The sequence below is a fragment of the Leucoraja erinacea genome, chromosome 3, assembly GCF_028641065.1.
Source record: "Leucoraja erinacea ecotype New England chromosome 3, Leri_hhj_1, whole genome shotgun sequence".
NCBI classification, from domain to species: domain Eukaryota; kingdom Metazoa; phylum Chordata; class Chondrichthyes; order Rajiformes; family Rajidae; genus Leucoraja; species Leucoraja erinaceus.
The window spans coordinates 40295522-40307816 of record NC_073379.1 but is presented as its reverse complement, the minus strand read 5'-3'; the positions used below and the strand labels follow the sequence as shown (position 1 = coordinate 40307816).

Below are 12295 nucleotides of genomic sequence, written 5' to 3'. Positions count from 1 at the left end.
ATGAAATTGTCCAAATATGCCATTACTATGTGGTTCTGAGACCATTGTAGACCCAGAATTGGAGCTGATGTAAATCCATTTGGCAGATCCATGCCATCCAGTTAAACTTCAAATATCTCCTGTTCTTAGTGAATAGACACCGAATAGTATGTATCTTTGACGTCGATGCATGCCATGTGACCATTTTATAGGAAGCTTCTATAAAACAGTAGTTAGACCGTAACAAAAATTACTGTTTCTAAAAGTCTGTACTGCACAAATGAGTTAAACCTGGATGAAGTGACATCCTCCATCTGTCACATGTCCTGAATGGCAATCCTGCCCAAAAATACTGGGCCTGCCTCGAAGACAATTCCAGTCCAAGTTCCAAGTCTGCTTGGAACCTGTGTATGTTGTGCAGTAAAAATTATCACATGTTATTATCTGTTTTCAAACCAGTTCTGAAAATTCATGTTATTGTCATTTTGAACAAGAACACAAGAGTAAATTACCAACATGTAACTGGTCCACAATCCCTTGTTTCCGTAAACCCAGACCCACCTACCTCCATGGCTACCGGTGGTCTTGTGGTAAGCCCAAAGGCCCCTGATGCGGATTCCTTTTCTCTCCTTGATTGGGAGTAGGACTGGTAGGGAGTGTGGATTCCATGTTTCTCCTGACCTCTGCTTGGGTCTGGTCTGAAAACCTCATTATGCTGAACCTGCCTTGTAGGACAATTCTGGCCATTATTTTGAGTCTGCCTTGAAAGACGACTCTGATCATATTTCCGTGCCCATTCAAGCTACCACCGGATTCAGTGAACCGCTTTCCCCTATGGAGGTGTGGGGTGTGTTGTCGCCTACTGATGATTTGCTTGTCGTTGGTACCTTGATTGGTCCGACAGTTTTTGCTTCCTTCTTCTGGTCTTACCTGAAGAGAGGATTCGGCGGCTGATAGCGCTCTCTGCCGGCATTGTAGCGTGCGGATATTCTGCCAACTGCTGGCTCTTGAGGCCATATGCATGTGCTTCAGTATGTTCATACTTTAAATTCGAGATCAGTTACCTACTGATCACTCACACTCCCCTCCACTTAGAGTGAGATTCGTAGGCAGCCCTGAAAACAGGTGCTGCCACAGGCCCCTGAGGATACCTGTGCTGACATGGCCCTTCCAGTGGACCTAAATGAGGTTCTAGCTTTGGGTCAGACTGAAACGGACCATGAATGCTCGTCTCCTCAGAGCAGGAGACATTTGTGCAGCCCTGAAAACAGGTGCTACTGCCTGCGGGTTCTCCATAATACCCGGGCTGTCAAGAGCTAGATTCCATCCAGGGAAGCACCCAGTGGAACCTGGATGATTGCAGAAGTACTTATTTTCTGTTGTTTGTATGGAAGTTTATTATTCCTTTTATGTAAATCTTGACTTAAACAGTACAATATAATTAAAACTTACTTACTTACTTCCTTTCTTATGCTTGTCCCTGGGAAGGTTTTCCCCCCCCCCTCTTCTTTTGTACTCTGATTCAGAGTGGTTTCTTCCATATGTAGTTCCCCCTCCAATGGGGAAGACATTGAGCTGCCCCATGTGCGAGGCCCCCGGCACCGGCACTGCTGTAGGCCGAGCTGATACTGCTCCCTCCTTCGGAACAGATCATTGTTGGAGCAACCTCTCCATAAGTTGCTCCATGTGGGAGAGTCATCCTCAGACGCTCTCCGTTGAGGGAGGGTATCCCTCTTCCCCGGACTCATCTGAGTCAACGGGTTTGTTAGACTTGCGGGTGGTATTACGTCCCGCAGGACAACCATGGAGCTCCAGCTCCCGAGCAAAGTCTCCTGCCGATTCTGCTGTCGGCGCTAATGTCGGGAACAAGACCGTCGCCCGCTACTTGGAATGCTGCGGTCTTCGGCAGCCGACATCCCCGCGGGCCGTCTCCTCGACATCTGGGCTCTGAAACTACAAAAAAGCTTCAAGCCCGAAAGAACGCAGGTAAGTAGTTCAACTTTCCTTACCTGACCATCCCGACGGCTGGGAGGACACAGTGCCTGCCAGTCCGTCGTGCGTGTTGCGTTCAGACGTAATGACGCGCACGCAGACGGACGGCCCTTCTTCACGTAGTCACTCACGTGACTCCGAAGTAAAATGAGACCTGAGCTTTGAGATCATAGTAATGGGAGGGGACAACCACCAACATCTGATTTAAGCCCAATGTCTCCCTTGGTGTATGGAGAAACTTGCTATGATGTCAATGTGGAACCCATTCCCCACATACTATGTTGTCAGCCCTCTCTGATCGCACTGAACACATAAAGAACTGATGATTGTTACATGTCCTGAAACCCGTTCTCCCCGCTTCTTCCCCCACTCCCCTCTTACAAAATGCAAACAGTAAGATCCCGCAGATAGACTATTTTGCCTACATAGTCTGTTTTTCTTCAGTGATGCTGGCCAAAAGAATTCTGTTCTTTTTTTTAAATAGTTCAATTTTATATTAATATAGTTTCATAAACTCTCCAACCATTAGCGAGCAGAAGGGCATCGGTTACAAATTACACCCTGAAGAAGGGGGCCACATACTGCATTGCACAAGAGTGTCCACCTAAATATTTTACCCGTAAGTCTATCGAGCAAGAATTGAACCTACAGCCTTTTGACTCGAAAGTGAGGATGTCATCCCCTGGTTGGTCATTCAGTAAGGTGTCTGGAATTGGGTCAAGTGCATTTTCTGGTCTTGCCCCTGCTACCCGTGGATCCAAACTCAGAATGGTTCATGATGTAGGCTAATAGGAATGGAGAAACATAACCATGAGTCATCAACCTAAATAAATATGAGCATTTCGCTGGATGAAAATGGAGTCCAACATGCTGACAGTTTACAGTGCAAGGTGAGAACAAAATAATAAAGGGGGAAAAGATCAAAAATTAAAAAGGTGACTTCAAAATGTATCAAAGTATCAAAGGTATCAAAGGTATTTTATTGGTCACATTCACATACACCGAGGTGCAATGAAGTGAAATGCTTTTTGCCATTTTGCAGCACACAAAGAAAGAATACAGACATAACACCAATGAGAGTCTTAAACACAAAGAACATCCCCACACAATGGCTCCCACCATGAGGGAAGGCACAAAGTCCAGTCCCCAACCCCAGTTCACCCATAGTCGGGCCTATTGAGGCCTCCACAGTTGCCTCTACGGAGGCCCGATGTTCCTGGCCGTTCTCGCTGGGTGGTGGTGCTCCGGAGTCGGGAGAGTCCTCACAGCGGCATGGGAACCCTGGAACGGCCGCGTCCGTACTGGAGGCCGCGGCTTCCGAAGCCGACAAGGCCGCGCTGGTTGGAGCTCCACAACTGGCGATCTCGTCGCGAGATCACAGGCTCCCAATGTAAAGTTCGGCGCCGCCGCCCACAGCTGGCCGCTCCACAGTCCCGCAGCTCCGCGATGTTTTACCCGGCGGTCTCAGCTCACCAGACCATCAGCGCGGCGATCCAGGCAAGGTATCGCCCGCTCCGCGATAGCGCTCTAGCGCTGTGCCGCCGCCGAAGCCGAGGTTCTGGGTGGTCCGCGACAGGAAACGCCGCTCCAGGCCCGCTGGTAGGCCGCGAGGACGGGTCGAAGCTGCAGCCAGGGGAAAAGCTGCCTCTCCGTACAGCTTCACATGAATAAATGTTAAGTTCAATGAGTCAGTAACTGATTTGTAATTTACCATGTTTTGTGCCTTGAGACCACATTAACTGGATAGAGATATTTGCCTACATTTTCAACCTACCCATATTATTAAAACAAAAGGGGTTTCTCAGCTCCTTGAGTTGATTCCATTTACCCATCAATTAGATGACAGCAGATCTCTTTCAACTCCCTAACCTTCTTACACATTGCTTAGCAAAAATTGTTTGCAGTTTTGAAATGTCCTAAAGAAAGCAAAGCAAATCAAAGTCTGTAAATATTGGGTCAGTATTGAGATTGTGGGAGACAGCAATTTTCTTAATTTCTGATCCATTTGGGTGCAGAAATGCTCCCCAACATCACATGAACAGACTGGCTCTAGTTTTAATGCCTCACTTGTTCTGGAAGTAATGTTTGTCTCCATAAATTGTCAATTCCTTTCACTCATTGTAAATACTCCTTAATGTAAAAACAAGCCTGATCTCTGGAGACTTAATAAGATAAACGCTTTTAGTTCTGGGTGAAATTATTTTGCTTCAAAATCTGGTTCATGTCAGTAAATTAGGACTAGAGTCACATTGCAAAATCTTCCCAAGGCTATCAAGCACGTTCAGGGTAACCAACAGTCACATGTGATTGAATATATATACTCAAACACAGTGCCATAGAGACATACAGCATGGAAACAAGCCCATCAGCCCAACTTCGATGCTGTCCAAGATGCCCCATATACACTATTCCCACCTGCATTTGGCCCATTTTTAAGCTAGTATTCAAGGTCAAACACAGTTTCCCACACGTCACTCACATGCTCACACCAAAACAAGGTCTTCCACTGAGTCACACCTCCTCATTCGTAGTTACTCTCAATCACTCATAGACACCTTAATCACTCATGAGGACTCAGCCTCGGACATACCCCCAAAGACAGTCACAGTTAGTTATTGTCATCCTTAGTAACCCACGTTCACTCACGGTCAATTTGGTCAGCAAACACTTCTCCATAGATCATCCAATAAGGCATGTAGAAAATGTTTCTCGCCAGCCTCCAGGACGGATCTTCATTAGGGTGAAGAATTGCTTGGCGTGCCACTCCAAAGCTCATTAAAATCACCAGCATGATGATCACAAAGTACATCATGTCCATCATCTACAAGGAGTGGTGTGAGAAGAGATGCAGTATTAGTAACCTGGGAAGAGAGAACACCATTCAGCCATTTAAAACTGTTCTGCCTATATCTTCACTTACCTACTTATCTTCACTTACCTTCTATATCTTCACTTACCTAGGAGCAAAGAGGTCCTTCTGCAGTTGTACAGAGCCCTAGTGAGACCACATCTGGAGTATTGTGTGCAGTTTTGGTCCCCTAATTTGAGGAAGGACATTCTTGCTATTGAGGGAGTGCAGCATAGGTTTACAAGGTTAATTCCCGGGATGGTGGGACTGTCATATGCTGAGAGAATGGAGCAGCTGGGTTTGTACACTCTGGAGTTTAGAAGGATGAGAGGGTATCTCATTGAAATATATAAGATTGTTAAGGGCTTGGACACACTAGAGGCAGGAAACATGTTCCCGATGTTGGGGGAGTCCAGAACCAGGGGCCACAGTTTAAGAATAAGGAGTAAGCCATTTAGAATGGAGACGAGGAAACACTTTTTCTCACAGAGAGTGGTGAGTCTGTGGAATTCTCTGCCTCCGAGGGCGGTGGAGGCAGGTTCTCTGGATGCTTTCAAGAGAGAGCTAGATAGGGCTCTTAAAAATAGTGGTCAGGGGATATGGGGAGAAGGCAGGAATGGGGTACTGATTGGCGATGATCAGCCATGATCACATTGAATGGCGGTGCTGGCTTGAAGGGCCAAATGGCCTACTCCTGCACATATTGTCTATTAGCTATTGTCCACTTGGAAGGTTTTTTTAGGGGAGAAAGTGTACCAAATTTCAACTCCCCTTTGTGAAAATATGGTCCTTGACCTCTATCTTAAATTTAGGGTTGTACATTTTTGTTCTCAACTCCTCAACCAGAAGGAACGGTTCCTTTCTGTCCAGTCGATCAACTTCTTTAATCACACCTTCATCATCTTGTCTATGAAACCTGGCCTTATTTTTAAACTTTTTGTTTTGGTATAATGGGGAATAATGGAGAGGCCCTCCCCACTCCCTGCCTTGTGGCCAATCACCAGGATCATGGGGCAGCAACCTCGTTACTGTTGGCAACGCCCCATTGTGATGTTTTTGTGGGAGTCAGCAGCTTGAGAGCCCATTGTGAGTTGTGAGTGGCATTGTGACATCATCACTGGAAGCTCCTAGAGAAAGGGCTGTCTGAGAAGGCAGTTTTGGCCTTTTTTTAAAACTTTAAATCATGAATAACTTTTGAAATATAGCATGAAATCTGAAGTGAAACTAATTACGGCGTGGAGGGGAATCAGAAGTTGAGGAGCAGCCCCTTCAGACATTAGTACAGTGGCAGCAATCTCGATACCATTGGCAACATCCCATTGTGATGTAATTTGTAAATGAGATCCATTGTGATTGGACATCTTTGAGATGGCATTGTGACATCATCACTGGAAGGTGCTGCAAGAGTCTGTCACTGAAAAGCAGTTTTTTTAATTTCAAATTTGGCTTTTTAAAAAACTTTAATCATGAATAACTTTTGATATATAGTATGAAATCTTAAGTGAAGCTTATACAGTGTGGGACCAAAATGCAACCAGAACTTGAGGAGCAGCCCCTTCAGATATTGGTAGAGGAGCAGCAACCTTGTTACTGATTGCAACATCCCATTGTGATGTAATTGTGGCAGTCGGCAGCCAGCTTGAGAGGCCATTGTGATTGGTGCACTGTGAGAGGCATTGGGACATCATCACTGTGAGAAGGCTGGAAGCTGTCTGTGAGAAGACAGTTTTGGCTGTTTTTAAAATTTAAACGATTAATATCTTCGGAAATATAGGTGGAAATGCGACGGGAAGATGTTTATCACCACCACGGGAAAAATGTGAGTAGGATGTCTGAAAATAGGAAGGCTAGGAAGATAGGAATTAACCAGATTGGCACACCAAGGCACAAACAAGATGAAGACTTTTAGTTGTATAGAGATTTTACAGGAAACATGCCAGGCATTTCTAAGCCTTCTTTGTATGGATTACACTGGTTTTGGGATGCAATCCTAGTTGGCCAAGATTTGTGAGATCATTGAGGCAAATAAAAATATGGGTTACTTCCTGTGATTTATTTGTTTTAATTTCCATGTGTATTATGACAGAATTGACATCATAAAATGCTCTTATTTTTCCCTTGTGTATACAATAAGGTATGATTGACTGAAGTTTGGGATCCAATGATTGAATTTACAACAATGCAATGTTCATGTAAATACAGCACAATAAAACAAAAATTATTTTGAAGTAAAATGTACTTCTGAAAATACTTCCATGAACAACAGTAGACCGTTCATTCTTCCAATCCTTGCTTACTATTCATTGACTCTCTATCGACACCCCTATCCCCCTCCCTCCATCTTATGTTGCTCTGCCTTGATTCATTTATTGAACAGATTTATTGATCTCAATTGAGAATTTCTCAATTGATAATCGATCCCCAGCAAGATTTTGGACAAGGATATTTCATATTTCCAATTTCTGTTTGCGTAAGGAAATGTTCCTGACTGCCTGGCTCTTTATTTAAATTTGCTATGTGTTCTGTATACCAAAGGAAAATAAATAGCTTCTCTCTGAACGCTTCATCAAATGTTTACTCATCTTAATCAAATCAATTACCTAGATCATGCTCAGCTGGTTCATGGGAATTAAATCCCAGTTTATGCAACCCTGCTTGTAATTTAACAATTTTCCTAATTCTGACAATCCACGCCTTGTCAATCCTTCCTCAGAAAGATGAATGGTTAAACGTGTTCATGCAGTAACATTGCAATGCTTTGAAAAAAACAATTTTCTAAGCAATTTAAGATCAGAGGTTTTGAAAGCTTTGTGTATTCACATAGAATAACTTGGATTCGGTACAGAAAAAGGACAGTTGGGTTAGCTGGTATATGGTATTCTTTAAGATAGACACGAAATGCTGGAGTAACTCAGCGGGACAGGCAGCATCTCTGGAGTGAAGGAATGGGTGCCGTTTTGGGTCGAGACCCTTCTTCAGGCTGTCTGACGGCCTGAAGAAGGGTCTGACCTGAAACATCACTCATTCCTTCTCTCCAGCTAAGTTACTCCAACATTTTGTGTCTTATCTTTGGTGTAAACCAGCATCTTCAGTTCCTTTATACACATATGGTATTCTTTATATTCTCGTGCCTCTTCCAATCTTCATTTCATCCTCTTAGCATGGCTTTTCTTTGCTTTCTCCTGCTCAGTTTATCTAGCTTCCTTGTAAATGCATCTCTGCTGTTCATCTCAACCATTCCTCCTCAGTGAGAGTGTTCCAGGATCTCACTGCTGTTTGGTTAAAGACATTTATCCAAAATTCCACACTGCATTTATCAGAAACTTTTTTCTACATTTATGTCCCCTCATTCTGGTCCAACCCTGCAAATGGAAACATCTGAAGCTAGCTTCTCAAATCATTTCAAAATCACAAATACCACCACCAGGTCAAACTATGGCCTCTCCTTTTCATTGGAACTTCAGCCTGCTCAGTGTTTCCTAGTAGTTGCGATCTCTCAGTTAATATACTATTATCTGTGCCCGGAGTTGAATTTGAATACAGAGCTGACTGAATAAGTAGCTTATTCATCTTACCATTTTTCCAATCATCATGACATAAGGCCCCAGATACTTGTTGACCCCGAAGATGTCTAATAGGCGAATGTACCAGTAAATGATGTTTACGCAGTAGATGACTCGACCGTAGCTCATATATGGCTTCTCCTGCAGGCGCAGCACCATCCCCACAGAGAAAAGCAGGATAGCCATGAGATCGGTGACGTTCCAGTACTCCTGTAGCCAGACCTTCACCTTCTGCAGCAGTTTACCAGGCTCTGACATCAGGATCTGATCAAGTCAAACAATTACATTAATTCTGTGGAAAAGGCCATCAAACAGAACTTAGCGGCATCAGAGCTAACATTCGATACCATTCGTGAACTGATCTTTGATGCTGGCGAATACAGGGAGAGGGTACAGTTGGAAGTAATGAGGTAAGAAACATTGGTGCGCTCAATAAAGGCACATCACCATATAGCCAGGCCTAGTGTCAAAGGTGTTAATTCCAGCCACCCACAGCATGGCCTGAGGGCAGCCAAAACTGGAATACAAAACAAGTGATTCAAAATGGGCAAACACTAAACACAGATTACCAGAGGAATGACAGATGTTCGTGTCGGTTCCATTGACATCTCCAGAGATTATGCTCAAACCATTTACACTACTTTCTCCATGATAAAATGTTGCCACTGGTGGTGCCTGGAGGAATGTTACCACTTCTCTTTATTTTAGCACCTCCACAATCGGAGATCTTTGACTGCCAGCTCCATGGATTGGCCCTAAATGATTGACAAAGGTGCTGATGGGAAAGGACCATTCTTAATCCCTCTGATCCACTTTTGCTAACGTTTCCATTCAAGTCATGTGGAAATTAGACTTGAAAGTGATTGCAGGTAGAAATGCAACTTCCTTAATTGCTGAGAATCTTCCCAAAACAAAATTTCAGACAATTGCGAAGGTCAAGAAGTTCGAATTGCCACCTGCCTTGCAAGTTGGCTTTGTCCCTTTTGACAACGCTTAGCTCATTCAGGGTGCAGCAGACATTGCTTAAAGTTCATATCTAGTGAAATGAATGCATATCTGTAAATACACAAGGATTTACATATGTATGTATACAATAGTTTATCATCCATCAGTTCAAATCCCTCTTTGCCTCATGGCCATCCAATCTCTGCATCTTCCTCCTTATCTGACATCCTTTATAATAATTTTGCTGATTCTCCACTTCTGGTGCAATGAATGTCCTTAATTTCCTTTGACCCATTCATGGCTATGCCTTCAGCTGCTCTAAGCTCTGGACTTTTTGTCCTAAGCCTTTTACCTTTCTTTCCTCCTTTAATTCCTACCACTGACTCAATATTTGGCCAATATATCTTAACATTTGTTTATGTCGCTCAGAGTTAAATATTTACTTTTGTGAAGTAACTTGGGATGGTCTGACACAAAATGGCCAAGTTCTTGTCAAGCTTACCTCTCGCATCTTTTCAATGCCGAGGGTGAAGATGTAAGAAATCACTATCCATTCCTGCACTGATGGCCACCGCTCCATTTTCACCAAAACGATGTAATTAAAAAGCATCAAATAGCCAACGTATGCTAGCTGTATGACAGGAAACACACCACATTATATCAACAGCATTTCCAAAAGATTTGCTGAAAGCTTACAAAGGATTGCACAGAAATGGGCTGCTCAGCCCAACAGTTTCATGCTGGCTTTTGATTCCCACTCAAACCTCCTCAGGCATGGAAATTGCTGTCAAAACATGCGGGGGACACAATTCCCTGGCGGGCGCGTGCGCGCATGTGCACACACAAGAGGCTTTGGCCGTGGGCAACAGCAACAGCAGCTTCGTCCGCCCTGAATTGTGGGGCGTGAATCAGCCCATACACGGGGTCTTTCATCGGCCGGCGGGGACTTCAACATCGGAAACCTCGATTCAGCAGCTTGATTTTAAGCCGCGCTGGGCGCTGAAATACCCCGTGAACGGACCGATTCAGCCGTTGGAAAACGGCTGATGAAGTCCGGATTACAAAACATGGAGGAGGGAGGGGATCATCCCCCACCTCTCAAAGCAGGGAAGGATGTGTCCCCCATGTACCCCCCGGGATTTCCGCCCCTGCCTCCTCCCATCTTTCCTCATCTGAATTTATCAGAATAACCCTTCTCCCACAAAAGCCTATAACATAAACGCATCTATACTATTCATTGAGTTAACGTGTGATGAGCGTTTAATGGCTCTGGACCTGTACTCGCTGGAGTTTAGAAGGATGAGCGGAGACCTCATTGAAACTTACCGAACAGTGAAAGGCCTGGATAGACTAGTTGAAAAGCGGATGTTTCCACTGGTGGGAGAGTCTAGGACCAGAGGACATGGCCTCAGAATAAAAGGACACAGGTTTAGAAAGGAGGAATTTCCTTAGTCAGAGGGTGGTGAATCTGGGGAATTCATTGCCACAGACAGCTGTGGAGGCCGTCATTGGCTATTTTTCAGGCAGAGATTGACACATTCTTGATTAGTAAGGGTGTCAAGGGCCATGGGGAGAAGGCAGGAGAATGGTGTTGTGAGGGTAATATAGATCAGCCATGATTGAATGGCAGAGTAGACTCAATGAGTCGACTGGTCTAATGCTGCTCCTATGACATATGAACCTATTCGCTGGTGGCGAATTCCATATTATCATCACTCTTTGGATAATGAAGTTTCTTCTGTATTCCCTGTTGGATTTCTTGATGGCTATCTTATATGGATGGTCTTTGATTCTGCTCTTCTGCATCTCTGTATCCATCCTTTCAAAAGCTTTGTGTAGGAAAGAATGCTGGTTTAAATCGAAGGTAGGCACAAAATGCTGGAGTAACTCAGCAGGATAGGCAGCATCTCTGGAGAGATTGGAATGGGTGATGTTTCGGGTCGAGACCCTTCTTCGATGCTGCCTGCCCCGCTGAGTTACTCCAGCCTTTTGTGTCTACTTTCAAAACCTTTCATCATTTTCAAGATCTCTATCAGATATTGAGCCTTTTTTTTCCTTCAAAAGATTAGGGGCTCGGTATGTTCATGATTTGTGTCTCCTTGGATTTCTGGCATAATCCTTGTAAATCTCTGCACCTCTGCAGTACTTCCATATCCATTTTAAAATACACTAACCAGGATTGCATGCAACACTGTGTCATGTAACCCTGAGCAAATAATCAATACAGGTTAATTGAAACTTCCCTACTTGGTTTGCTCCTGTTATGATCTTACTAACCTTACTGCAACCTTTAGTGATTGTGCACATGTACTCAAATTTGGTTACTCCCTCCCCTCCCTGGATATATGGTATCCCTAATCTTCCTCACATTTATCTGTTAAACTTCATTTGAAAAAGATTTGGACAGTTTGTTAGTTATGTTAAATAAAGATTTGAACTTATAATTGTCATAGCAGATATGAATACGTACTACAAGAGATATCAGTTTCACGATGTTCATGCAATGAGATTACAATGCACACACTTATAAGGTCGAAAAATTTTGCTGAGCAATAATTATGATTTAATGTTCATTAAATGTTCAATGTACATTAAAATAATGTAGATCTCATGCAACTATGCATAAAAATATTAAGGTATATTTAATGGCAATTTTTTTGCAAAAAAAAGCTGAAACTTACTAATTAAAGTGACTTCCTTTAATTGCAGCAGAGAAAGCCACAAACACCAGAGTCTGATGAGGTGCTATGAATCAGTGATTTCCGTGCCAAACTACCTGAAAGGGCAGAAATACTAGAGGGGCTGTCAGTTTCATAAAGTCATGATAATGATGATGAATGCTACTAGTTTGAGCATCATTGCAATCACAAACTCAGGCTCATTGAGGTCTTGTGTAATTTGAAGGAAGTGGAAATCATGACAGAAAAGTACTAAGATGCACTGACTAAAGACCACTGGAGATCACAGA

General features: G+C 43.6%; 1 protein-coding gene across 1 annotated transcript in view; it reads right to left on the bottom strand.

Annotated features, from left to right (window-relative positions):
• The window catches only part of trpm3 (transient receptor potential cation channel, subfamily M, member 3), a 304246-nt gene that overhangs the window by 18011 nt on the left and 273940 nt on the right, over positions 1-12295 (bottom strand). The window contains exons 20-22 of the mRNA XM_055632483.1: positions 9830-9958; positions 8395-8646; positions 4618-4792 (exon numbers count right to left, since the gene is read on the bottom strand). Coding sequence (XP_055488458.1) covers positions 4618-4792; positions 8395-8646; positions 9830-9958 — 556 coding nt within the window. The remainder of the gene's footprint in view (positions 1-4617; positions 4793-8394; positions 8647-9829; positions 9959-12295) is intronic.